Source organism: Tenebrio molitor, chromosome 2 (genome assembly GCF_963966145.1).
Source record: "Tenebrio molitor chromosome 2, icTenMoli1.1, whole genome shotgun sequence".
NCBI lineage: Eukaryota > Metazoa > Arthropoda > Insecta > Coleoptera > Tenebrionidae > Tenebrio > Tenebrio molitor.
This window is the reverse complement of record NC_091047.1, coordinates 9049169-9076152: the sequence shown is the minus strand read 5'-3', so window position 1 is coordinate 9076152 and position 26984 is coordinate 9049169. Positions and strand designations below refer to the sequence as shown.

Genomic DNA, 26984 nt, shown 5'->3' with positions numbered 1-26984 from the left:
TGACGTAAGACAGACGGACACATCGATTCGCTTTAAACAAAATTGGCGTTTCGTCAGTTTACTTAGAAGAGTATTTCCCAAGAATAAATTCAGCTGAAGAAAAAAAATACTAGACACTAGAGTAAGAGTAATAATATTTGAATTTTAATGAAGTTATCAATCAATCAATCAACCAGAAAATACATATTTATTTTAAGTTTGGCGTTAGTGCTTTCATTGGTATTTCTAGGTTTATTCAGTCCTTGCAGTTTGATATGTTTGTAAACTTTGTCAGTAATAATACCAGTAATAAGAGTTTTTTTTTCTTTATATTGTGCAGAAGATTTTCAAATAATCAACATTTGGCTGACAATTAGCGCAGGTACGAATTCGCCTTGAATTTTTCCTGATTTTGCTGATCTCAGTTAATATTAAATTATAAATGATAAAACGCATTATTTGTTTAGATTTATAGAACTGTATGAAAATTTTTCTTGAATTACTATTGCGCTTGCGGCTAAAGGATTGTTTATTTGTTTATGTTATGTGTTTATTTATTTATTTTGAATTTGGGTAGCTTTTCATAGTGTAATTTCTTGCCGTTGTTGGCAATTCTGATGCCATAAGTGTTGGCCACAATTTGCGACGCCATTTTTTTTTTAGACAAGCCGACTCTTCTATTTGCCGGTTATCAAAAAGGCTTTTGGATGGTGTGTTTTAGTGGCGTTTTTGTCAAAAAATATACTCGAAATAATATTCTTCACATATAACAGATTACATGAAGTAAGTACAGACTTTCCTTAATCCAAGTTCAATTGGGAATCGGAACATTTTGAGAAAGTTCCGCTGCACAAAACCACGCAGAACAGTTACCTACGTATAATCTCTAGGTGTGCACTTATGACCTATCCAATTCATCAAAGCAAAAGCTGTTATTATTGCAACGGAAAAGTTATCAAGGTGGTGTTTTAATATGTGGTTATGTTAATAATTTTTTCAGCTATGGCAGACAATGAAGATCTAGGAATAGGTCCAGAGGATCACTTAGACTCTTTAGATGAAACAAATGGTATGCACGACGACGCCCTTTTGAACGACACAGACTTAGACGGTACTGGCGGCGACGACCCCGAGCTCGAAGCGATCAAGGCTCGAGTCAGAGAGATGGAAGAGGAAGCTGAAAAACTGAAACAGCTCCAGAGTGAAGTTGACAAACAAATGAATATGGGAAGTCCTCCTGGACTCAGTATGTACCACAAACGCAGATCGCCCTATTTCAAAATAAATCATTATTTTTATTAGCCAGTCCTCTAAACATGTCTCTGGAAGAAAAGATGGAAGTCGACAACCGCAGTATTTACGTCGGTAATGTAGACTACGGTGCGACGGCTGAAGAACTAGAGCAACACTTCCATGGCTGTGGTTCGATAAACCGCGTTACAATCCTTTGTAACAAGTATGATGGCCATCCAAAAGGTTTCGCGTATATTGAATTTGGGGACAGAGATTCTGTGCAGACAGCAATGGCGATGGACGAGTCTTTGTTCAGAGGAAGACAAATTAAAGTGAGACTTTGCTTTCAGGACACACATTTTAGTAATTGGCGTTAGAATTAATATGGGAGTTTGATTTATGATGGAATTGATTTTTTTTTTATCTTGACTTATTAATTGGGATACACGTTGAGTATGTCGTTATTATCCGCCTCTTACTTAGGTGATGCCCAAGAGGACTAACAGACCTGGACTTTCGACCACGAATCGACCGCCGAGAGGCAGAGGGACATTTCGCGGGGCTCGAGGAGTCGGCCGGGGATATTACGCTGGGTACAGGCCCATGCGTAGGCCAAGGTACTGTTTTCTAGTCTCCATTAAACAAAAAAAAAACATGAAACAATATAATTTTTCTTTTTCTTTTGCAGTATTGTTTCTGTTTTATTAATTGTAAAGTAATTACTGAAGTTTCTTAATGAACTGATGTCTACATTTTTAGGAGTTACAGACGAGGTGGATATTTTTCACCATACTGACGGGCCTGGTAAATATAAGGAACATCATTATTACATTTTTGTTTAAGTAACACCTCTCATTATTCTATCACTCTGATATTTTGGACAAAGAAAAATAGTTACAAAAGAAACAAGAAAAAAAGAAGTGACGCGTATAAAAAAAAAACCTGTAAATTTTTAACAAAAAAAAGTTAATTATTTTATTTCCCCATAAAATTTAGATAAGCTAACATGTATGAATTCTTTGAGTGGGTGTCAAAATTTTCGTGTGGATGTGTGAAGTCATTTTCATAAAAAAAAAATTATATACTCAAACAGCAGTAGAGAAAGTCATAATAAAGCTAATTATGATTTTCTCTAGTTGTGTGAGCAACTGGTAATTGTATTGAGTTTATTATGACAAAAAGGGCCATCTTGTTAGGGTGTGAATTTTTCTTTTATATTGATCTTTAATGTTGCAACATTACAGGTACCTTCAGCCTGTTTTTTTCAGGAGTTCCATTTTTTTAAAAGTTAGATTAGAAAATAACAAAAATGTAAAAAAGTTCATGTAAATGTAAAAATGAATAATAAATTGGTAAAGCATAAAGAGAGAAGTTGGGTCTTGTAAAAAAACTATCCTTGCGTTCCTACATCGTACTTTATTGTTTAACCATAATTTATTCCATAAAAGCTGAAGTTTCAGAGTCAGACATGTTGTCTGAAAGATAATGTCAAGTCTGCTTGGACTTTTGTTTAATGGCTATGACATAACGCTGAGCCACGTACAATGGAGGGCTGTAACCTTCCGGGTAAGTCGCATCCTCGAACAAAATCTCATATTCATCTGTATGGGTAGCAGGAGGCTTGTTAACAATGCCTTTGTAAAAACAACTGGTAGTGGGATAAAGAGCCATTACTGGAAAAAAAAATTCTAATTATGAATAATTTTCTGTTGCCGCCCCGCATGTAACTCACCAACAGTCCCTTGTGCGAACAAAGCTGAAGGGTCTGTTTCAGGATTCGCTCGCATCAAGGGCAACGGCACCACTCCTTTCTTGCTGAGCGTATGCCTCCCTTTTTGATTCTGTTCCGCCAAAATGTCGTCGACTTCGTACTTATTCGTGGTGTGATTGTAACTAAAGACTTCCGCTAGAATCCAGTTTTCACCGTCCCCATCCGGGATTTTGACCAAAGCGGCAACCATGTCGCCCACTTTCGCCACGTAACCGGGATCGGCTGGAATGGCCCCGCACAAAGGAGGCGGTTTCTCATCAATTTTGCCCACGAAAAGGGGCAAAGTTTGTGCCGAACTCAGCAGCATCTTCATCCAAGTGCCCCTGCGGATGGACTCTTTGTTTCCCGCATTTCTCGCCTGGATTCTTCGCTCGTTCTTGATGTTGCGGATTTCTGCGATTTTCTGGAGCGCCTGTCGTAATAAATCCTCTTCCTGTTCGGCTTGCGATATCGACGTTTTGTACAAACTTTTCAGTTTCATCTAGTCAAAAAAATTAGTTTCATTATGTTTTTATCCCCGTCTGCCAATTCGAAATCGTTTAAATGCTTTTCCGCCAATCCTGTTCAGTAATTTTCGTTGGGTGATCATCGTCTCTATTACCATTACCTACTTTCTAAATTTTATTTAAAAAAAGTGTTTACGTGCATGTTCTTTATCCAATAAAAGTTATTAATAAACAGTTAATGTTGTGCTCCTTTCTCTCTTAAAAAAAAGCAATGAACATTAAAATTTTGTGAAAACTTCATTTTATGTGTATCAGTTCGTGTAATAAACAAAGGGTTAATTTGTTAAAGGAATTCTTAGTTTTAACAATGACTGTCAAGAATCAGCGTCGGAATACACATATCGTGCGTTCATTTAAATTTATCCTCAAAGTTGGCGTTCAAGGGTGTGAACGCAACACGCGTGTAAAACGTAAGAGTTAAACAGCTGATCCGTGATCCGTAACCCGTATGGTGCGTTCCCAATCGACTCTTCAACGCCTACTATGAGGTGAAATTTAAAAAACACCCGATAGGTACAATGGGATCAACAATGACTGAATCTGTTGGCAATGAAACAATTGAAAAGTACTGGTGTTTTTTGTCTCGTAATTGGCACTGACCGGATTTTTTAACTTGAGACGACATTAATAGTATATTATATATTGAGGGAGAGAAATGCATGATTTTTCCTAAGGTGCAGTTTGTAGCCCGAGGGCTACAAAGCACCGAGGGAAAAATGAGCATTCTCTCCAGAAGTATATATACTATTTTTTTCACGGTAGGGAGTAGAAACAGCACAAAAATCTCAAATTTTAAGAATACAAAAATGATGACAAATGAGTTGTCATCTTTCGATGAATTTAATGGAATTAGTAGTTGCCTTGACAACACAATTAGATTTTTGTCACAACAGTCAAAAAAATGAAAACTCCCATTAGATTTTTGTCACAACTGTCAAAAAAATAAAAACTCCCTAGGGAGCAAATATGAAATGAAAATGCTCAACTTCTGTCACGATGTTGACATCCGAAAAGTTGATTTCTACTCCCGATCGTGAAAAAAAAACATTTTTGGTTATGCCGGCTATATTTATGCTGTTACAAGAATGAACCTTTGATGGTAAATTTCAAATTTGACAAATTTCATTGTTACCAACAGACTCAGTCATTCTTGATCACACCGTAGTTATTTATGTAACAAGTTAGTAAAGTAAATCTTTTTTTTTACCAGAAGGAAAATTTTCCGCACGAGCGAAACAAGTTGCATATTGCATACATTTTTTTCACGCCCGTAATAAAAATCAAGAACTATCTACTTCAGATACTGTCAGATTCTATTATGCGAGCACACAAATACCAAAAAAAACCGTAGAGGGATCCCTCTACGAAAAAAAACTAATACTTAATACAAAGAACTCAAGTAAGAACTAAATTGCAAAATTAATGCGTTCTAATTTCTGACAAATGTCAAGTGTCATAGCAAAGTCAGTCTTCTATGTTTTGTGTTAAAAAATGACACGCTACGACACTTTTTCATTCAAATGCGTGAAAAAATGAAACGCTATGACACTTTTTTTCACGCTTCCAGCGCGATGAAACAAACGTGTCCTTTATAAACTTTTTTAACGGACGTGAAAAAAATGAATTACTGCTTTAGGAAATGTAAAAACTGTGCAATACACGTTAAAGATTAGAAAGGAAAAATTCAGTGGAGAAATAATTTTCCACCCTGACAAAAGTTAATTTTTTGCGAAATAATAAAGCCGACCAAATTTGGCGTATCAGTATAATTGGGGATTGTAAACACTTTAATATTTTAGGGAAATAATTAAAAGATTTAGGCCCGGTTTATTCACCTTCGAGTAAATTTATCTGACCAGTAGTTGCTATGATTTAGAATCTGCTATTGGTAGATCCATGGTAATTACCGTCCAATTAAAGTTACTTGAAGGTGAATAAACCGGGCTTTAGTATTAATTGGTTTAAATGACGTCATTGGATTGGTTTTTGCGCAATGACGTCATCACCAACTTTTTTAAATGACAACTTCCACTTTTTTCTTCTCTTTCTACATAATAGTCCTTCCTACTATCTAAACGATGCATGAAAAAAAATTGGTACCTTACATAATTTTTTTTGAGAAAATGACAAATTTTATTTCAAAAATGTAATTTAATTTTTAATGTAATCTTTTTTTCTAGGGCGTTACATATTTAAAATCGAAGCTTTATTTTAATAGATCAAACAATTTTGAAGATTTACGGCGGATAATTCTGGCTGAAATGGAACAAATAAGCCGTGACATTACTGAGCGCTGTGTACAATGTGTCGATGAGTGCCAAATGGTTGTCCTCCCGCAATTTCAAAATTTGCATTAAATTTTATTGTTAACCTTAGATGTTTGTTTATTTATTTTTGTTTGAGGTCAATTAACATTTTGTTTTTACATTAAAAATTCAATTAAATTTTTGAAATAAAATTTATCATTTTCTCAAAAAAATTGTTATGTAAGTTACCGTTTTTTTAAATTAGTCATTTAGGTAGTAGAAAGGTCTATCAGAAAAAGAAGAAAAAGGTGGGGGTTGTCATTTAAAAAAATAGGTGATGACGTCACTGAACAAAAACCAATGACGTCATTTAAACAAATTTCGTCACAGGATGGCATTTTTCGAAATAAAATCCACCTGCCCGAGCGGTTTTCTTAAAAAAATTACATAACCCTATTTTGAATTTTGTTCACTGTATAATTGTTTATTTACTTTATTTAAAAATATACATAAATTACACTTTCCTAATTGCCCCATAAAATTGAAACTTTTGTTTATATTTTTGAAATTCCTTATTGAAAATGCAAATCTGATATTGCATTGTTCAATTTTTATTTCAGCAGTCAAAAAAAAATTGTTTCTTTCCCAAGCTATAAAAAAGCGAAATTAAATTTAAAAGAATAGTGGAACATAAATGTTCAACGTAGTGAGTTGTTCTTTTTTTTAAATATATTTTTGCAGTCATTATGGTAAGCAGACGTTAACATGAGACATACTGGTATCTTTTTAGGTAACATTATTTGCTCCCGCACTCACAGATGTGTATCGCATTTTTGCCCACATCTTAAATTTCAAGATACCTAATATTTCTAACTCTGTGACGTACCTGATAATGATAATGTTGACTACACCAATTAAAACTTGACAATGTTATTTATACTGTTCACTTTGTTGGGGTTTTTACTCTATTTTGTGAACCATTTCATTAAGTGCTTTTAGATGTTCTTGCACTTTCTGTGCAACAGTTGTGCCAGCACTGATACACATTTTCAAAGTGAGAATCAATCACAAAGTGTGATCCTCGGAACCCTCTAAAATGTCTAAAATAAAGGCGTAGTAGGTATCAGCAGATAAAGACTAGTAAAAATGTCAGTTTGATATTGGACTGACGCTGTCATATTGTACCAATGAAATACAATTTTGTGTTTCATTATAATATAGCGAAACTGAATTTCAACTAATAGTGGAACATAAAGATCCGTCATGACAAAAAGATACGGTGCGATCAATTAAAAAATAAATCGAGTCGGCGTGTTACCTATGGCAACCCATGCTATAGCATAGGCTCCAAAGCAAACTCGATTTATTTTTTAAATTATCGCTCGATATAATATCCTTTTTGTAATATGCAGGTTTGCAGTCGCTATGGTAAGCAGACTTGACAAAATAACACGAGACTCATCGATATCTTTTTAGTCAACATTTGCTGAAACTCCTGCACCTACAGACGTATCGCCAGGGCCACCGGCAAAGCGACGCACATCGGGGGCCCACAGTTACTGCTTCTTTTTTGGAACATGTTACTATTTTTTTGTGAATGTGATAGAATTCGCGACACCAACTGTAACTATCCGATTTACCTGATGTTATATCATTCGTCCTACCCTGTTTGATATTTGTTATGTATATCTTGTCCACTTTGCTGAATTTTTTTCTCTACTTCATGAACTTCATTAGATAAAGTGATTTTATCAAATCATTTTGAAAATGATGGTGTAGTGCTGGCAGATGAAGATCACAGTTATCACAAAAATGTCAATTCGATATTGCACTCACCCTGTCAATGTTTAATTTTCATCTTATAATTTTGTTTCTTTTGAAGGCAATAAAAAAGTGAAACTGAATTTGAACTAATAGTGGAACATAAACATTCATCATGATAAAAGGATATGCCATTATTTTTTTAATACACACTTTTGCAGTGATTATGGTAAGCAGACTTGTCAAAATCACATGAGACACACCAATATCTTTCAGTTAACACTTGCTGAAACCCCTGCACCCATAGATGAATCTCTAACGCCAACACCAGACCGACAAATAATCAACCCCCCCAATTTTTGCTATTTTTTTGGAAAATGTTACCAGATTTTTTGCGAATGTATTAGATATGAAGACGAATAACTGTAACTGTGTGATTTACCTGATAATCATCATGGCCAGTTTGAAACTTGATAATGTTATTTATACCTTGATCACTTTGTTGGAGTTTTTCTTTACTTCGTGAACCGTTTGATTGATAAAGTGATTTTAGACGTTCTTGCACTTTCTGTGCAACAATTGTGTCAGCACTGATACACATTTTCAAAGCGAGAATCAATCACAAATGTGTGATCCTCGGAACCCTCGAAAATGTCTAAAAGTACCAGCAGACGAAGACTAATAAAAATGTCAGTTTGATATTGGACTGACGCTGTCATTTTTTAATTTTCATTGTGCCAATGAAATACAATTTTGTTTTTCTTTCTTTATAATAATATAGCGAAATTGAATTTCAACTAATAGTGCAACATAAACATCCGTCATGACAAAAAGATATAACATCCTTTTTGTAATATGCACTTTTGCAGTCGTTATGGTAAGTAGACTTGACAAAATCACACGAGACCCATCGATATCTTTTTAGTCAACATTTGCTGAAACTCCTGCACCTACAGACATATCGCCAAAGCCACCGCCACAGCAACGCAGATCGAAGGGGCCCCCCAGTTACTGCCTCTTTTTTGGAACATGTTACAATTTTTTTTGTGAATGTGATAGAATTTATGGGCGCTAACTGTAACTATCCGATTTACTTGATGTTATATCATTCGTCCTTCTTGTTTGATATTTGTTACGTATATCTTGTTCACTTTGCTGAAGTTTTTTCTCTACTTCATGAACCATTAGATAAAGTGATTTTATAAAATCATTTTGAAAATGATGGTGTAGTGCTGGCAGATGAAGATCACCGTTATCGTAAAAATGCCAAATTGATATTGCACTGACGCTGTCAATGTTTAATTTTCATCTTATAATTTTGTTTCTTTTGAAGACAATAAAAAAGTGTAACTGAATTTGAACTAATAGTGGAACATAAACATCCGTCATGATAAAAGGTTATGACATTCTTTTTTTAATACATTCTCTTGCAGTCATTATGGTAAGCAGAGTTGTCAAAATCACATGAGACATACTGATATCTTTCAGTTAACACTTGCTGAAACCTCTACACCTATAGATGAATCTCTAACGCCAACACCAGACCGAAAAATGTTGATACCCCCTAATTACTGCTATTTTTTTGGAACATGTTACTACATTTTTTGTGAATGTCATGCATTTGCAGGGCAATAACTGTAACTGTGTTATTTACCTGATAATGTTGACTAGACTTTTCATCTTGGCCAGTTTGAAACTTGATAATGTTATTTATACCTTGATCACTTTGTTGGCGTTTTTTCTCTACTTCGTGAACCATTTGATAAAGTGATTTTAGATGTTCTTGCACTTTCTGTGCAGCAATTGTGTCAGCACTGAACGGCATTTTCCATGCGAAATTCAGTCACAAATGTGTAAATCTTGGAACTCTCGAAAGTGTCTGTCTAAAATGATGGCGTGATACCAGCAGATGAAGACCAGCGTGATCAGAATCTAAAATCACACTCAATGGTAACAAAAACATTTAATGTAGTCGAACACACTGACAATTCTACAAATTGTTCTAGCTGAAAAATTTATTTTAATCAAATTTCGCACCATCAGTTTATTTACTGTTCTTAATTAGTGTCAAAACTGTACACAACAAAATAGTTCACAATAAAGTTATATTTTTTGAAACTTGTTAATTATTGTAAAAATGAAGAAATGTTGAATAACATTTACGTTTATATTTTACAATCCACTTATTCTTATCGTGTTTCCATTACACGCACAAACACGGATTACTAATTTACTAATCTAATACGCACAAATCACAGAATTACAGACAGCAATAGAACAATAGAACCCAGAATAGATGAATAGAACTAAAAATCACAGAACACAAACCTCAAAAATCACAGAATGTCTGTCATTCTGTCTCTGAAGTCTGAAGTACTATACATTCTACGGATGTTGTCACTTGCATAGAATGAGAAGGTGTGTTGCATATCTTAACTCTTATAAATCTTCCTTAAATCTTATAAAAATTTATAATTTACAAAATATAGCAAGAATTGTATAACTGCAATGAGTATTTATACACAAAATTCAAGATGTTTTTAATAAAACAAACTGAATGTAAGAATAAACGAAGTTGTCAATTAGCCCAAACAATGTATATTTATAAAAATATATAAATGCGTAAAAGAGAGTTACTTTGTAGTATGTATTTATATTTACGAACGTTCCACTATATTACATTTTATAACTTGAGAACAAGAAGACTAGAATTCTAGTCTTCTTGTTAGAGAAAAATCGTTAGGTGGTTTGTGTTTGAATTTAGCGCGGCGCATGCGTAGTGTTTGATGTTTTGTAGACGTCTTGGGAATTGACAGGTAGTGTTTTTCCCTAATATTAGAAACGTATTGTCCAATTGTCCCTCGTGAAATAAATATTTTACGTTGTTGTGATTATGTCTGAAAATAGAGAAGAAATTCTCGCAGATTTCCAGGTAACTCTTTTAACATTAGTATTTATAAAATCAATGATAAAAATCAATTGAAAATTGAGTCAGGTTAGAAGAATGACAATCAGTATTTTTCTTGCACAATTTTCCATTGTTTTAGGCTTGCACTGGAATCGAAGATGTTGCCGAAGCAATTTACCATCTCGATGAAACAAACTGGGATTTACTAGTAAGTATTTTACAAAAATCGAATTCTTTAAAGACTACATGGTTTTGTGTGAAAAGCGTGCAGTCAGTCGTGTTATGCCACCTGACAGTCAGTCGTTCCAACCTCGGTCTGACCCCGACGTTATGGTAGTCGACGATTACATAAATGTACCATCAAGTCCCATCGAAACAGCCACTGATATGATGGAAGTTGGCAATAATGTTGGGCATCCGCCAGTACCCAACAATCAAACCAACGACCAACCATCTACTTCTACTGTAAGAAATAATTTAACCAAGATGCTCAAATTTACTATACAATATTGTGATAGAATTATTACGATAGAACTACCAGAATCGGCAACAGTTTGTGAGTTACTGAGGAATAATGAGTCACAAGTTTTTATAAAATATTTCTTTACAGCTGATCTAAAATTGAGATTATTCAAAGAACTGAAGGTGTCACCTTGTCGCCAGCTTTTGTCTGGATGGGCAAGGATGAGTCAGTATGAGAATACTCCATTTTCTGCATTGCAACTGCCACAAGAAAGTTCATTGCATTTAACACTCAAGCCATCGGAGGGAGGATTTACAGCAGAGGATGAGTAAGTTTTTTTATTTGTTTATTTTTATGTGCATGAAAAACAAATTTCTTGCTGGGTTAAAACAATATTGATTTTTTGTTAATGAAAAAATAATACTAGTCAAAATATGCTTTGTCATGGGGAGATGCTTTACTATATATAGTCTTCTCGCTATTTTGCTGACGTCACTTAGACTTGAACTATTAATAAGTCAGATAATTATATGTTTTATAAATCTGAAGTAAACTTGAAAGAAATTGAAAACTATTAATTTGCTTATTAATCAACATGTTGGTTGAAAGTCCATAAGTATTAATTAAGCGTCCTTTTGAAAGTAACAGAATAATTATTTTTGTATTGTACATATTTGATAAATCTGACATATGAGGAATTATCTGACTGTAGTCAAATCATAATATGGGCACTTTTTTTTTTGGTTCTCTTCAAATAATTTAATCAAGGAAAATCATTTTATGTTCACGTTCGGTTAAATTTATAACAAAAAATATTCCAACGGTCCAATTTATAGAGTGTAACACTTAAGATGAATACAGTTTGATATTATTTCGTATTTTTAAATTTTTCACAAATCGTAGAAAATGGTAGAATTTTATCGAGGTACATCTCGCGTCTCGCAAATACATAGATCTAATCTTTGATATTTTGCTTCACAGTGGAAATGTCAAAAGAAGTTATTAGAAAAAGTAGTTCAGAATACGATTTTGACTTTATGTTCCGAGTTTTAACGCAAAATTTGAAGTCTTAAATAAAGTGTCGTGGAAATGAAAGAACTTGTTAAAAACAAGTGGAAAAAGCAATAATTTATTTATTTTTAATTCAGCAAAATTTAGAACATAATAAAACACAAATGATATTGAAACAATAAACTACTGACAATCACGAACAATATCAAAATACGAATTTTGCTGTGAAGATCGGCACCAGGGATTAAAATTGGATTTTGAACATTTACAATAACTTCTACGAGTAGTGGTATCTCCAATTACATATCTGTATATACAAAAAAAAATTGTAACCTGTAACATTTTTTTAAGGAACAAAAGGATATGTTTTTAATTTTGTACATAAGATGGAGCCTATATAAGACGAATACTTTATGGACCAAAAGTTTTGTTCTTAATAGAAAAATTGTCCGTTATGAAGAGATTTTGAAAATTTCTGAATTAACCGACCTGATTATAACTAGATTTTATCAAGTAAATGATACATTTAGTTCAATAGAATATTTACTACAAAGCGATTTTATTTTCTGGAGTTACTGCTTAGTACTTTAAAATTTTGAAGTATTTGCGCACGAATGTCAACGCTCCTTGAAGAGATGATAAAAAATATCAGATGTTTAATACGATAGTTGCTGCATATTTTTCTCTTTTTAAGAAAACGATAATTATTTACTAAAGTTAGGTAGAAATAAATGAAATGTACGATAATATAATAGAGCTACATGGCTTAACTGGTTAGTTAATTATTTGATGGTTAAGTCCGTTATATTATAATCTGCGATTCCATTTACACATTGTTATGATTTAGCGATCGTTATTTTAACGATCGATTTTTTAAAATGATTTTTAAAGAGCTTGTTGATTTCTTAAAGGAAGTTGATGATCTCTACAAGTATATATTTGCTAAATTAACTTGATTTTTTTAAATTTTGATTCGGAAGTGATTTTCTAATTTTTAAAAAAATATTTAAAACAACCAATTTTCAATGTAACGACCGATATTATAACTATTTGGAAACAGAATCGCACTGGTTATGTAGTTAACTGGCTATTGGTCAGTTTAGTTCAACAACAATACAGACACCATGAAATTCTTTAAATATATTCACCTACCTATTTAATTGATTCATAAATTCATTTAACCGGTTAACCGGATAATTTTGTTGTAATGTTTAACCATCAGCTAATTAATTAAGTTAACCGCTTTAACTGCTTGGTATAATTCAGGTTAACCTTTATAGTGTTTTTATTTCCTATAGACCATAATAAATTTAGTATTTTCTAAAAAAAAATTAAAAAAATGTGTTACTGGTCCATTACCCTGTTAAATATTTATCGAAGTTTATGTACATACTTATGTTATGTGAATATAGTGTTTTTCCATTGATAAATATGTTAAATGCATGACCAATTTTCACCGATAACAAAAATGTTGCTAATTATAGAATAATTCTGACATGTTAATAGAGTGGGTGATAGGGAAACGGCTCTTTATAGTGTGCAAATAATAAATTAACTTATCTAGGGATCACGTGTTCACTTTTATTTTTAATTTTTAACGTAATTATAAATTATTTTATGTATCGTTTTTTGTTTGTTTTATTAGATTATAGTTTTTTAAATCATGAATAGGTATATTTAAAAAAAAATCCACTAAGCCGAGATGGAAATATTCACTTTTGCTGTAATGGTCACAAGGGAATATATATTTCATTATTTGGTATTCTCTTTATTACGTAGAAATTGTGCTAACTGAACTATGAATATTTTTTGACGTATTTTGGAAGTTCCCTGTCGCATCGCCATAAACATCTATTTTTGCAGCTTAGAAGTACAAGAGAAATTGACCGGCAAATACACTTTGAACATAAAGTGTGAGGAAGCAACCTACAATCTCAAATATCCAGGCACGCAGAGCATACTGAAAGTAAAAGGAGACGTCTACACACTCACAAGCATTCACGTTCGCAATCAAATTTGGAGTGGTTGGCCCCCCAACATAGACGACCAGACGATGCTGGCTCTGTCTGGAATCAAGTAAGTCGAAGATTCTTCCACCTTGTCGAAGCTAATGCGACTTTCCAGCTATCCCGAGCACGATCTAACAGTGAAACGTTCGTGTCCTGTCAACCACAACAAAGAGAAGAAGCAGAACAACAGCAACATCGTTCAGATCGACAGCGACGACGACGAGTTCGAGGACGCTTCGGAAAGTTTCAACGTCGACGATGAATATTTCGTCGATAACATCCCATCGAAACGCACCGAACCGTTGAGTAAGCACCGTCTGCGGTGCAGATCTCCGGTATTTCTAATTTGTGTGACAGTTCCAGACCACATAGAAGACGAGATCGTGGGTAGTATAAGCTTCTCAGAGCAGTTCACAAACAGATACGGTCCGGTTCACCCCGCTTTTTATCAGAGCACTCTGGAGGAAGCGATTAAAGAGGCTTGTTCCAAGCCGGCGGCGGAAGTATGTCAATTAACTCGGTTTCGACTGTAACTGTTCGTACTTAATTGCAGAGGAAAATCCTGGCGATATACCTTCATCATGATTCCAGCGTTTTAACAAATGTCTTTTGTACTCAACTTCTGGGTTACGAAAGCGTCATGCAAATGTTCGAAACGAATTTTATACTGTGGGGTTGGGATCTCACGTTCGAATCAAATCGTTCCCGGTTACAAACTTACGTCAACAACGCTTTAGGGGCGACCGCGGCCATGAGTCTACGCAACATCCCGGTCGACAGATTGCCGGCTTTGGTCCTGATAATGAGAATTCGGTCGTCGACGGACATTTTTAGCGTCATACATGGTAAAAAATTCAATTTGAAAATTTGACATTTCGATTTGTTCGACGGTTCGTAGGTAACGTGGGGGTCAATGAATTATTGTCAAGTTTAATCGAAGCAGTGGAAGTGTTCACCGAACATCAGCGAGTCGAGATCGTCGAAGAAAAGGAAAGGGCGGAGAGAGAGTTGGTCAAGTGGGAACAAGACGAAGCGTATCGTGAAAGTCTCGAAGCTGACAGGTGAGGGTCTACTCTCTTTTTTGTTGTGGTTTAACATTGACCGACACCTGGATCAAATGAAATTACCCAGTTACGTTTTATAACAATTATGTAATTGTAAGTTAATGTTTTTTACAGCAAATGACAAGATCAACGGTACTTGATTTTTTTTTTTGGAATTACATATATAATTCCGTTTAAAAGGTCTTGAAGGTCCGCCTAAACTCTAGGAACATTACTTCCTTTACATTTGAAATGAAATAACCTGTTTATTGCGCTTTGTTTTGATATACAGTGAATGCAGATTATTTCAAACCTGTTTAGGTATCTGATCCTTGTGCCATACTCGTATTATTAATTGGGACATCAACAACAACAATTGGGATAAATTGAATCAAAATTCTCTGTACTTTGCAATAATCTACCGTTAAAATACTAACGTTCCCAAAAGAACCATGATGGTTTATGGTTTATTGAAAGAACAGGTTTGATGTGTTGTCTTAAGTTGTTAGTATTTTGTAATTAATCTGCAATGAAAGAGTCGGAACAATTCGATAATAAAATGTTACGAAGAAGGAAAACGTACCAAAAGCTGTTATCGCGACTTAGAAAAAGACAAGAGGTTAGCCCCCAAATAAGTTTATACTTTGAAAGAAAATCGATTTTATGAATCCTAATGTTGTCAAGACTCGCCCGATTGAAGACGTTTGAGCAGAGTTCAATTACTAAAGTGTACGAGGTAGTTAAAGCGTATAATAAAAACAAAATGACAGAAGTTCCAGAAAATAGACGAAGCGCAATAAAAATTCTGCATTTCAATTCTTACTACCTGGGTCGAACTGTCGAATCCATCTTCGGGGCCGGTGTCGATTTGTGGACTGATACCTCTTCCCGCTTGTCGAGCATCGTCTTTTTGTCCAGCTCGTTTTTACGGAGCCGCAGTCTTTTTTGTAGAGGGAGAAGAGAGGACTGAAGGAAAGGAACACGTTTAGAGCGTGAATGAAAATGAACGAATTTCGGCCGGCGTTAGCTATTTATCGGAAAGTTGGGACCGAACGCGGCACGAACGGAGCCTGCTCATTGGCCGGCCAATGAGAGAGCAGAGTGCCCAGAATAAAACCGTGACGCAACGGCGCCCGGGTAATACGATTTATTAAATATCATACTGTTGAATCCTCGAGAAAAGTTAGTTCTAACGAACTAGTAACAAGCACAGTTTCCTATTATGGCTATAAAGTATGTCGTTAAATAATTTGTTTCAAAAATTAAAACATCAGTCTTGCTCTTCGTGTCAGGACGTCAAAGAAAATAAAAATGACTGACAGCTTACGCGAAAGAAAGAATACGTTACCATTCTGAGGTGTTCTCACAGATGATCCTAAAGAAAACAGAAACACCGTTATTTTAGAAAAATCCAAATATAACAAACTGGATACAAGCTGTTACGAAAACCATATATGGGTAATTTTATTCAGACTTGTGCATTCGTCAATATTTGTGACTTCTCATTAGAATTCATGAAAAAGCAAGACTGGTCTGGTATCTCGAAAACTAAGCGTTATTAGTTAATAGAGAGATATTGCATTCAACCTTTATTTAAGTAATAGGTTAATAAATGATTGCGCTCTGAAATAACGCTATGCTGTAACGGCATAGTGATTTAAAGTTATTGCAATTTATCTAGGCGTTAACGTTATTAAAAGACAATGCAAACTTGACAAGTAGTGTCAAAAAGGAACGAAATGGTAGAAGCTGCAATTTTAGGTGGTGCAAATGACGATGATATTGAAGAATCAGTTCATCATCTTATTTCGGTCAAATCACACTCAAACTTTTTTGAATTGTCAAACTGTTGACATATGAAAAATGTCAAAAATAACGTTAACGTTTTGCGGTATACGTTCGCAATTTACGTAAAGCGCAATCGTTATTACCGTCTACGTCTTTCTAACGTCTTTCTAAATACTGCTAACCGTTATATGACACTGCAATATCTCTCTATTATTACAACGGTAATGAGTTACGATAAATCTTGGTTTTGTGTGTGAACACATGAATGGGACGGATAAGACTTTTAGGAAAAACGAAATTTGGTTTTTGCCCGCAACAACATTCAGTAGGTTCTAATTTGGGAGATAACCAAGTTTGATAATGAGTTGTCCTTAGTTTTTATTAGAGGCACTGTGAACACTTACCTCCTTTTTTTCAAGGCTTTTTCTATTATCTATGTAATAAAATGTTAAGGTGTCACAAAAGTAGTTCTTGGAAAAAACCTTTTTCAACGTTTTACTTTAGTCCGCTTGATCATCAGACTATCCCAATAACCTTGCGTAGGATACTCCTGTCAATGAGACTGTAGAACTTATTTGTTTCTCCCAATACCGTAAAAAAGAGTGGAGACAAAGTAATATCTTTGGAAAGATGTCCGCTAATAGAAAATAAACTAGCTGATTTTAAGCATGGGACAAGTAGTATTTATTGTAGGTAGCATGGAGTTCCATCAGTTCTTCATGGAATTTGCCGTTATAATTTTTTTGTTTTTTATCTCCTTCGTATTTATACCGGGTGTAGAATTGGTTTACGAGACATAGGATTTTACATGTAAAAATAAGGAGTTTGAACATTTAATGGAAGATACCTTTTCATTCGTCCTGTAGTCCTGTACGAGTTCATTTGAAGGGCAGATCAAAAGAAAATTAAATAATAGTGTAGTAGTAATAGTATTTTTGTCTTAACTCCTTTCTTGCTTTTCTTTCAGTACCACAAGATGGTAGAATAAAACTAAGATTGAAATTAGACCGTAATTTTAATTCTCTCCAACTTTCATTTTAACAATTAACATTTTAACAATTTTGCCATAAAATTGTTAGGGGAGCCAATAATTGAAACTCTTTATTTTTACAAGTAAAATCCTATGTCTCGTAAACCAATTCTACACCCGATATATTACAAAGTAGCCATTTTAATTCATATTTTATTAAAAAATCATAATGGTGTTACTATTTCGATAAGGTAATGCCCGAGCAACCGCAAACAAAATACCGGGTGTCCCATCACTTGTGTCCCGTAGGAAAATGACTTTAAAACTAAATTATATTTATATGAAGGTATTATAGATGCATAAATAGTGTTCACCGCCACAAAAATTGGATATTACTTTTTTGTTAAAATTAATTAATTACCTAGGTACAGCAAGCAAAAAACTATCACTTTAAAAATTAAATTTTGTTCGATGCAGTTCAAATTTAGTATACGTTATGAAATAGTTATAGAGAAATAAAATCCGTAATTAGAATTTAATTAAAATGTTTTGATGTAAAGATATTTGGTTAATTTAATTTGGGTCCTTCTACTTTATAAAAATTTATGGAAGACAAAGTTAAGTTTGTGGGTATTATTCTTGTCCGCAATTTATGGTACGAAGACCATTCAAGAGGGTTCCAGCGGTACCTGCCTGTGTTATGGCGTCAAACACACTGGAACCCCTCATAAATCTTCGTCTGCAATAAATTTTCATAAAGTAGAACGGCCCAAATTAATTTAACCAAATATCTTTACATCAAAACATTTTAATTAAATTCTAATCACGGATTTTATTGCTCTACCATTTTTTCAAAACGTATACTAAATTTGAACTGCATTGAACAAAATTTAATTTTTAAAGTGATAGTTTTTTGCCTGCTGTACCTAGGTAATTAATTTTAACAAAAAAGTAATACCCAATTTTTGTGGCGGTGAACAGTATTTATGCATCTATAATACCTTCATATAAATATAATTTAGTTTTAAAGTCATTTTCCTACGGGACACAAGTGATGGGACACCCGGTACAGTAAGGAAACAGACGAACATGATGTGTTTAATAATTTTTAAATATTTTTTTCTAATATGAAAATAAAGAACATCTCGGTTAATTTTGTAAATGTTGATGTGAAAATTTTGTGGGTGGCGGGAGTTAACGCCAAACGGCCGTCCAGAGAATTGCGTTAACGGGTTGGTTATTGTAGAGCAAAGGAAGAGGCCAAAAGACAGCAAGCTCAGGCCGAGTCGGAGGCCCGACAGAGGATAGAAAACGAGAAAGCCCAAGAGTTGGCAAGAAAAGAAGCGTACCGCAAGAAAGTCGAAGCTAGTTTGCCCTCAGAACCACCTCTAAGTCAAGGAGATGGTATTGCCAAAATCCGGTTCAGATTACCCAACGGTGAAAGCATAGAGCGAAGATTTCAAGCGAATACACCTCTCAAAGTTCTGTTTGACTTTTTAACCGTCAAGGGTTACCCTCGAGATGAATACAAAGTAATTTCTAGCTGGCCTAGAAGAGATGTGAGTGGAGACGTGTACTTGTTGTTTTTTTTATTGATTCTTCTTTGTTTCCAGCTGACTCTGTTAGACATGAACAATACACTCAAGGAATTAAAATTGTGTCCCCAAGAAACTGTGATATTAGAAGAACGGTAAATTCAGTCACATTCCCTACAAAGGGCTTAGTTCTGTAGCAGCATTTATTATTTATGTTGAAGTTACGATTTACGACGATTAAACAAGAACAATACATTCATTTCACGTTTTGTTTGATTTGTATGTATAGAATTACAACTATTTTTAGCGACAGTTTTATTATTGTGTTGATTCTGATCATTGGTCTCTGTGGTGGCAATAACGAACAAGTTTTTGCCCCGTTTTACTTTATTAAAGAATACAATGGTGAGTATTAGTGAATAAGAAAGAAGTTATAACGTCGCCGTGTAGTACACCAAATACAATTTTACCCTTTATTACTGTTTGTTTGGGAATGGTAGCACTTCTATTCCTGTAAAATAAAAAAAAATAGATAATGTGATAAAGAAAATCGGGCTGATTCTTTTACTAATACAAACATCACTCGCTATTCATAGTTAATATCACGAATAAACTTCTTGATCTAGATCTAAGACACTGTGTATATAAATTGCTGTTATTATTAGTACTTGTAATTTGTCTTTAATTTATTTATTTACTAATTTTAATAAACTTTATCAAATACTGTGAAACAATTAGTATTGTAGTTTTTGTATGACAATGTAATACATAATTGCCTAAGAGCTTCAGATATTTGTAAAATATTCATGTAATATTTATTTCAGAATACAATTACGTCTTTAATAAATCAATTAAATAACAGTTTTATGTCAGTAATAATCCTGATTGTTTCTAAATTACGCAAATCACAGAATGTCAGCTTAATCGAAGTTCAGTTTGCATTTATCGACATGGCAAATGTGAATCAATTTTTTTTTCTAATACTGTTGTATGGAACGTTGGTAAATGTTGAGTCACTAATTGACGAAAGACTCATTATTCAATATTGTGAGACGAAAAATGTTAGAGTGGGAACAATTTTTTCGTGCCAAAACAAAAAAGGTTTGTGTAAGAGCGATATCGTAGAATTAGCAAAAGAATTACAATTTGTTACTCGTTTTTTAAGTAACTTATTCGAACAGATTCAAAAATTGTAATTCGCCTTTTTACACTTCCAATAGATTTTCTAATTTTGGTGAGTTGAATTCGAAAATAAATTCCGTTGTCTTATCACGTAAGGATTTATAAGTAACAAAATAATCCATAAATTGTAAATAGTAATTTAAAAATTGTTAGATCATGCGCAAAGAGAAGATATACAGGGTGTAATCAAAATAGGCGGAAATATTTTAAGCCGGAAAGCACCAAGACATTTGAAGATGATTTGTGATGGCTGAAATTGCGTATTTGAAAATTTACCTCATTCCGGCCCGTGGTCGACGCTAATGAAGAGGAAACGAAAGTGAAATGGTAAAAAAATTTCTGAAACCGGTCCTGCTCAAATTTGGGCTGATTTGTTAGAAATTGGAACTGACAAAAAAAAATCAAATGAGCATGGACATTAATCAAAAATAGTGTCAGAGTTATCATCTAATTAGTCCATCCTGGGCCACGTCAGTTATTAATCTGATACAGCGGAGAAATAGACAGGACTGGACTCAAAATTTTAGAAAACAATAAAATATACAATCAATTATCTCCGTTAATACAAACATTTTACTAAGAAGATTTAGGCTAAAATTCTTAAGAATAATGTTTATGACTGTTGACGAAGTAGGAGAAGAAGAAGTTCCAAATATACGTCAACAACGTATTTTATATATTGGACCACAATTTTTTCAATTGCTGGGCCGTGCATACTGTGGTACTCTCTGGTTGGGCTTTTTGGACTGGGTGGTAATCCTTTTCTAAGCATTATTTTTTCGTTCAACCGAAACTGCATTTGTTTTTTTAATTTTCTATTGCCTTTCCCATATCGCGTATGAGAGAAGCCACCAGAATTTTCTCCTTTAAACCGTACGCGGTTTCCATTTTGCAAGAGAATTCAAAACAAGGTGTATGGTACCGAGCGATCATTTAAAAAATAAATCGAGTTTGCTTTGGAGCCTATGCTATAGCATGGGTTGCCATAGGTAACACGCCGACTCGATTTATTTTTTAATTGATCGCACCGTATAACACTATAATAACTAGGGCCCGGATTTTAGGCAAAATGGACTATTTTTATTTTTTAAGGCACATATATGAAACTTGTCTATAAATGATTTCTGGCTTAATTAGAGTGATTAGAGCCATATTTGATTCTGCCTATTCGGCCTAAAATGCCCTTTAGATACCTATTTTACTTTTTAACTGCCTGAACATGCCTAAAATGACCAAAAATCAATTTCATTTTCGCGATTTTTTCCCAATATTCGAATTCTGGGAAGTTTACGGTATTAAAAATGTACAAGTGGTACCTCAATAAAATTTACAATGCTTTATGATTTTGAAATTTAGGGAGATGTATTTATTGAAATGTACAAAGTACAGTACAATAAAGGAATTACTTTTTCGCTTTTACGGTTGGGACCATGGTGTCAGCGGTAAATACTCCGACAATACAAAAGTACCACAAACCATTAGACTGGCATAAATTACAGAGTTTATCTGTTTGCCTCTGTTCGAAGGGGTGCAGGTATACACAGTCTAATGGTCTGTGATACGTAGGTATTGTTAGAGTGCATTTCAACGAGAGGTACACAGGCGTGGCTACCGAGATGCGTTAGATGTAGGGGAAGGACGACCCAAAATCGAGTGCATTGGCGTAGTCCAGTTTTATTTTTGTTTTTAGTTTCACAACACAGAAAAGATCAGATTTTCACAACCGGGATTAGAAGTCGAGTTGTATGACATAAAAAAGAAGACGGTGAAGAACAATAACCTGGCTGGCTAGAAGCTTTAACGTTTATACAATGGTCTCTGCCATAAAAACGAAAATTAGAGATTTAGAGATGAAGATGTGCCGGAACATGAAACCAAAATGGAAGAAATTAATTACAAATTTGCGCCTATTACCTCTTGCGAGGTAGAAAGAAGTTTCTCAAAATATAAGTCCATTTTGGTGGATAACGGACAATGTTTTAAAATAGAAAATTTAGAGCAATATATTGTATGCAATGTATGTAAATACAAGTATATAACTAACAAACTTGTAGGTAGATATATTAATTAAATTAATAAGGAATAATTAGTAAATATCTTGTTGGGTGTACTTAAAACTTTAAAAACCCATTTTTTAATTTAATTAACCACAACTTTAAGGACCTAATGTGGCTTATTTTCAGTTTTTAAGGGACTATTTGCAGTAGTTTAAGGGACTATTTTAGGCACCTATTTTCGACTTTTTAATTGCCTAAGATCCGGGCCCTAATAATAACCAATTAACCATTGCAATACGACTCAAACAAAACTGAAGTATAATAAAGATCTAGACTTGAGCAAAACTCAGGACTCGAGTACAACTCACCCAAGTTGGACTTAAGTTGCCAACTAACTATAAATATTAAATACCGACCCATGTTAACTAACCACTTAACTTGGAACTCGGACTATTCTATTCTTTAGATAGAAGAAGTAAAAGAAGAACTCTAAGTAGTCATTTACGGAAGGAAGAAGCAAGATATGATATAATAGAAAATTGGAAAAATGCATTTCATCTCTCTTTTAAGTATGTTAGGTGGGCCGATCCCGGCGGTACTGCAATACCGGGCCAACCCGCGACGGAGGTGGAGCAAGCCCCTAACCTCCGTCAATTTCCAAAAATCAGTTTAATATACTGGCCCCGCATGCGGGGCGTATCAGATATTAAGCTGATAAGAACAGATACTACACTTTGATCTTAGCCATAAGGCCGAGAAGCGATAACTTGTCCGCTTTCAATAGAAAGCTTTATGCACGAAACGCACCCCAAACACAGGGAAGATGTAGATAGTGACGCCCCGTGAGGGTCGTTTCAGGTACTAAAGGTAGCAAACGTCTAACCCATGGAGGTAGTATTATAATATAATATAAATATATCTGTGGCGGTCGTGAAAAAGTAGGTAAGTCGAAAATGTTAATTTTTCAGGGCAACGATTCAAAATTCCACATCATTCCTAAAATCCTGTAATTAAATAGAAACTTCTTTCTACCTGCTTTCAATATAAGTAAATTTTAAACTGTGAAAATCTGAATTATTTAATTCCATGATTTATTATTAAGGTGTAAACATCGTTAACTCATTTTTGAAATTATTTGACTTACCTACTTTTTTACGACCGCCACAGATATAATACTACCTCCATGGTCTAACCCAATGTCTAACCCCTGACAATGTAAAATTCACTCACGGAAAATAAAATCTGTGTACAGTGAGCGGCAAAAGTATGGAATAAATTTCTTAAAAATTAAACAAAATTTCTTTCAAAAAAATCTTTGGACAGGTCAATTTTAGTTTATAAAAATACATATTTTAGTACAAAATAAAATTCCAAGCAGTCATTTGTTTTCGAGTTATGACGTCATCGATACTTTTTTTAAATGGAAACCCGCAATTTTTTTTCTTGATTCTGATAGCCCTTTTAATTGTCTAAACGCCAATATACAAATTTTGTTACCTTACATAAGGAAATTTTTGAGAAAAAAATAATAGTTGGAAAAAATAAATTTTATAACGAACAAAAACAAGTCAAAAACTGTGTTAGTAAGTACTATGGCGGACAATAAATTTAGGCCGGCCTGTCATTCGCTTGACATCAAAATGTGAAGCTGACCTTATGTCCAACTAACCCCATTTTTGATTTATGTCATTCTTGTCATCGTGACAGCCATCATCAAAATTAAAACTGGGGAAAGAAGCGTGCACCAGAGAGATGTGCTACCACAAATCAGTTATGGTGGTGCGTCATGATCTGTAAATTACGAAAAGGGTGAAGAAAACCCTTGCTTCTCGGTGCCGAGGCGTTAATTTAGTTTTTCTTGCTGCCACATGATTACGCAAGTCACTCGTCTTTATTCGTCGCCGAGCAGTTCTAACGGACCCTGGAAAATTTGTAACTCCGACGGCTTCAACGGCGTTAGTGAAGGGACTATCCCGAACTACATTTATAACTGCTTCGTCCTGTTCACCGGAAGATATTCGGGGCCTTCCAGAACCTGGACGCCGATCCAGAGTACCAAATTGCGTCCAATTGCGAAGAATTGCTTGTACGCCGGTTTTTGAAATACCCAAATGTGCCGCAATTTGTCTACCAGGCATGCCACTGTGGGCAAGAGTTACAATTCTCACTTTGTTAAAGTTAGAAACGGCTGGCATTGTAAATATGTAATAATGTGTCAAATTGAAAAAAAAATCAAATTTAATTGGCACATCAGTCATAATGACAGTAAAGGGTCGCTTGCATTGACTTTTCTGAATTGTCAAAAATTTGCTGGCCTAAATTTTTTGTCCGCCATAGTACTTAAAATAATGGAATTAAATGTTTGAATTGCCATCCCCCAGCTTGTTCACAATAAGCAAGTTTATGAAGAAATTCCCCCTGTTTTAGTTTTATCCCCGCACCCAATCAAAATTAAAATTTCTATACGTTGTGTTTCTGTTAAATGAGTCATTTTCGAAAACGTTTGTAAAACAAATAACACATAAATACGAATGAAATTGACAGTAACATTTGACTGTTTGATTTACCTACTTGATTTTTTTGTAGAAATCTCAAATAAAATAATTAACTTCGCCAAAAAAGGACTTAGATTTTTAAATGTCGACATCCGCAGTGATAACTTTAACACTCACAATGTGTTAAACCGCAAGTATTACCATTTAATTGTAATCTTGGACGGCGATTGTGTAAATTCTGCAAAATCAATCGTCCAGGTATAACTTCATTCTGCATTATGTGCTCCAATCTATTTCCTTATCGTTATTTCATAGGACAAGAAATATTTTTATGAAACATACCACTGGTTAGTACTAAGCTCGTCAACTGCACAAGACGACAGTTTAAATTTTTTGAAAGTTGCGCCTTTGAATATCAACTCCGACGTAAATTTGGTGGTTTTAAGCAACGAAACGGACGAATGGACAGTTTTCGATGCATATAATCCTGCCTCAAATCATCAAGGACAGTTCAGGACAACACATTTAGGACACTACAACAGAAAGAATGGTTTTAAAATCCAAACTCAGAGCAATAAATTCTGGACAAGGAAAAACATGACTGGGGTCCAGTTCAAATCGGCTGTTGTTGCACCCGACCATCACGTAAAATTGACAGATTATCTCGCCAGCGAGGACAATCGACAGCTGAATTCGATGCACAGATTCCAGAGCGTTACCGTAAACTATTGTAAAGAAATGTACAATTTTACTCTGCACGTGCAAAGAACTAACTCGTGGGGTTATCTGACCCCCAACGGACATTTCGACGGCCTTGTGGGCCTTCTCGAACGACGCCTCGTAGATTTTGGCAGCTCGCCTCTGATTTACAAACTGGACCGGATGCCAGTTGTGGATTACAGCTACGGAAACTGGATTCTAAGATCTACATTTATCTACAGACGCCCAAAAATCGTAGAGGCCTCGCACAAGATTTTCATGAGACCCCTTTCTACAACAGTCTGGATTTGCATCGCTCTGATGATGGCGGTCTTAATAGGATTTTTGAAAATAATCTTCAGCAGAGAAACGCGAATTTTAGCCGACTTAAACGAAGTTGACAGCAGTTGGAGCTTCTTGTTCCTGTTCACTTTGGGGGCATTTTGCCAACAGGGCGCCACCTGCCACCCCCAGTTATTGAGCAGCAGGACTTTATCCGTCTTTGTTTTCCTCTTTTGTATATTGATTTACCAGTTTTACTCCGCCAGCATCGTCTCTTATTTATTGATGGACCCCCCACGCAGGATTAATAATTTAAAAGACTTGAGTGACAGTAATTTGAAGGCTGGAATAGAGGATATTTTGATTGACAGAAATTACTTTGTGGTAACGCAACCTGATTTGTCGCTCTTATTTAATTCATCGCTCTTGTGATTGCAGCAAACCACAGATCCTGCGGCTATTGAACTCTACAACACGAAAATAAAAGGGATTTCTAACGATTCTGGATTTTATGAGCCCAGAGATGGACTGGAGTTGGTCAGGCGAGGAGGATTCGCGTTTCATGTGGAAACCAGCACAGCTTATCCCATCATCGAGGAAACTTTCACAAATCAAGAAATTTGTGAATTGGAGGAGGTGCAGATGTACAGGACTCAACCGATGCACACCAACCTCCAAAAGAACTCACCATTTCGCGAGATGATGAATTATTGGTGAAAAAATTTCCAACGAAGGATTCATGTCACTAAAAATTGTTTCTAGTATGTTACACTTGGTCGAAGATGGACTTATGGATCGTCTACGGAAGTACTGGGATGCTCGCACTCCTGTTTGTATAGAATCCGCAAAAAAAATCACCATTCACGTTGGACTAAAGGAGTTTTCTGCTGGATTGATAGTCCTCTTCTATGGCGTTTGCTCATCACTAGTTATTCTTGCAGGTGAAATTATTACCTCAAGAAGGGAGTTCATCACAAATGTAGTCTTCAAGCCAAAAGTAATTAAACCCTACGTAAACTAACGAGTACCAACTCAAATTTATTGTTATCACCAGCACACTTTGTAACTATTTATTGATAATAAATTCATCCACTGGACTGGATTTT

The 26984-nt window shown here is 34.7% G+C and overlaps 4 protein-coding genes and 1 non-coding gene across 11 annotated transcripts; 3 read left to right on the top strand and 2 right to left on the bottom strand.

Annotated features, from left to right (window-relative positions):
* The first annotated feature begins 599 nt into the window (after positions 1-599).
* Pabp2 (poly(A) binding protein nuclear 1) lies at positions 600-2583 on the top strand. Of its 3 annotated transcripts, none has more exons than XM_069040356.1 (5): positions 600-762; positions 980-1225; positions 1282-1544; positions 1696-1829; positions 1981-2583. In XM_069040356.1, the coding sequence occupies exons 2-5, from the start codon at positions 982-984 to the stop codon at positions 2006-2008; spliced, it is 669 nt and encodes a 222-aa protein (XP_068896457.1). In that variant the 5' UTR covers positions 600-762; positions 980-981; the 3' UTR covers positions 2009-2583. The 3 variants fall into 3 exon arrangements, with proteins under 3 accessions (XP_068896457.1, XP_068896454.1, XP_068896456.1); XM_069040353.1 differs by having other exon boundaries at positions 1972-2583; XM_069040355.1 differs by having other exon boundaries at positions 1901-2583.
* Positions 2584-2608: 25 nt separating this feature from the next.
* Sgf29 (SAGA-associated factor 29) lies at positions 2609-9843 on the bottom strand. Of its 5 annotated transcripts, none has more exons than XM_069040350.1 (4): positions 9825-9843; positions 9151-9428; positions 2945-3464; positions 2609-2900 (listed from the first exon to the last, which is right to left on the bottom strand). In XM_069040350.1, the coding sequence occupies exons 2-4, from the start codon at positions 9319-9321 to the stop codon at positions 2701-2703; spliced, it is 891 nt and encodes a 296-aa protein (XP_068896451.1). In that variant the 5' UTR covers positions 9322-9428; positions 9825-9843; the 3' UTR covers positions 2609-2700. The 5 variants fall into 5 exon arrangements, with proteins under 5 accessions (XP_068896451.1, XP_068896449.1, XP_068896450.1 ...); XM_069040348.1 differs by lacking the exon at positions 9825-9843 and adding an exon at positions 9483-9815; XM_069040349.1 differs by lacking the exon at positions 9825-9843 and adding an exon at positions 9660-9815.
* Positions 9844-10268: 425 nt separating this feature from the next.
* Positions 10269-19535, top strand: casp (Fas associated factor casp). Its single transcript, XM_069040347.1, has 11 exons — positions 10269-10428; positions 10544-10612; positions 10669-10960; positions 11015-11195; positions 13742-13954; positions 14003-14193; positions 14245-14390; positions 14441-14732; positions 14786-14948; positions 18935-19247; positions 19302-19535. Exons 1-11 carry the CDS (start codon positions 10390-10392, stop codon positions 19380-19382), a joined length of 1980 nt encoding a protein of 659 aa, XP_068896448.1. The 5' UTR covers positions 10269-10389; the 3' UTR covers positions 19383-19535.
* Positions 19536-22975: 3440 nt separating this feature from the next.
* LOC138125145 (U2 spliceosomal RNA) lies at positions 22976-23166 on the bottom strand. The gene has a single exon (XR_011157359.1). It is a non-coding gene; the product is annotated as a U2 spliceosomal RNA (small nuclear RNA).
* A 1444-nt stretch (positions 23167-24610) lies between these two features.
* Positions 24611-26928, top strand: LOC138124460 (ionotropic receptor 75a-like). The gene is made up of 4 exons (XM_069039504.1): positions 24611-25155; positions 25213-26262; positions 26317-26591; positions 26641-26928. Exons 1-4 carry the CDS (start codon positions 24934-24936, stop codon positions 26897-26899), a joined length of 1806 nt encoding a protein of 601 aa, XP_068895605.1. The 5' UTR covers positions 24611-24933; the 3' UTR covers positions 26900-26928.
* The last annotated feature ends 56 nt before the right edge of the window (positions 26929-26984 follow it).

What these genes read in the sequence shown, in the direction of transcription:
- casp (XM_069040347.1), top strand. Translation starts at nt 10,390, where the DNA reads ATGTCTGAAAATAGAGAAGAAATTCTCGCAGATTTCCAG. An exon ending in GTTCCAAGCCGGCGGCGGAA is followed by an intron (nt 14,391 to 14,440) that starts GTATGTCAATTA and finishes ACTTAATTGCAG; the next exon opens with AGGAAAATCCTGGCGATATA. An exon ending in CTAGCTGGCCTAGAAGAGAT is followed by an intron (nt 19,248 to 19,301) that starts GTGAGTGGAGAC and finishes CTTTGTTTCCAG; the next exon opens with CTGACTCTGTTAGACATGAA.
- LOC138124460 (XM_069039504.1), top strand. Translation starts at nt 24,934, where the DNA reads ATGAAATTGACAGTAACATTTGACTGTTTGATTTACCTACTTGATTTT. An exon ending in CTGCAAAATCAATCGTCCAG is followed by an intron (nt 25,156 to 25,212) that starts GTATAACTTCAT and finishes GTTATTTCATAG; the next exon opens with GACAAGAAATATTTTTATGA. An exon ending in CGCGAGATGATGAATTATTG is followed by an intron (nt 26,592 to 26,640) that starts GTGAAAAAATTT and finishes AATTGTTTCTAG; the next exon opens with TATGTTACACTTGGTCGAAG.
- Pabp2 (XM_069040353.1), top strand. Translation starts at nt 982, where the DNA reads ATGGCAGACAATGAAGATCTAGGAATAGGTCCAGAGGATCACTTAGAC. An exon ending in TCAGAGGAAGACAAATTAAA is followed by an intron (nt 1,545 to 1,695) that starts GTGAGACTTTGC and finishes CCTCTTACTTAG; the next exon opens with GTGATGCCCAAGAGGACTAA. An exon ending in AGGCCCATGCGTAGGCCAAG is followed by an intron (nt 1,830 to 1,971) that starts GTACTGTTTTCT and finishes CTACATTTTTAG; the next exon opens with GAGTTACAGACGAGGTGGAT.
- Sgf29 (XM_069040350.1), bottom strand. Translation starts at nt 9,321, where the DNA reads ATGCCGTTCAGTGCTGACACAATTGCTGCACAGAAAGTGCAAGAACAT. An exon ending in AGTCTAGTCAACATTATCAG is followed by an intron (nt 3,465 to 9,150) that starts GTAAATAACACA and finishes TTTTTTGACTAG; the next exon opens with ATGAAACTGAAAAGTTTGTA. An exon ending in GTTCGCACAAGGGACTGTTG is followed by an intron (nt 2,901 to 2,944) that starts GTGAGTTACATG and finishes ATTCATAATTAG; the next exon opens with AATTTTTTTTTCCAGTAATG.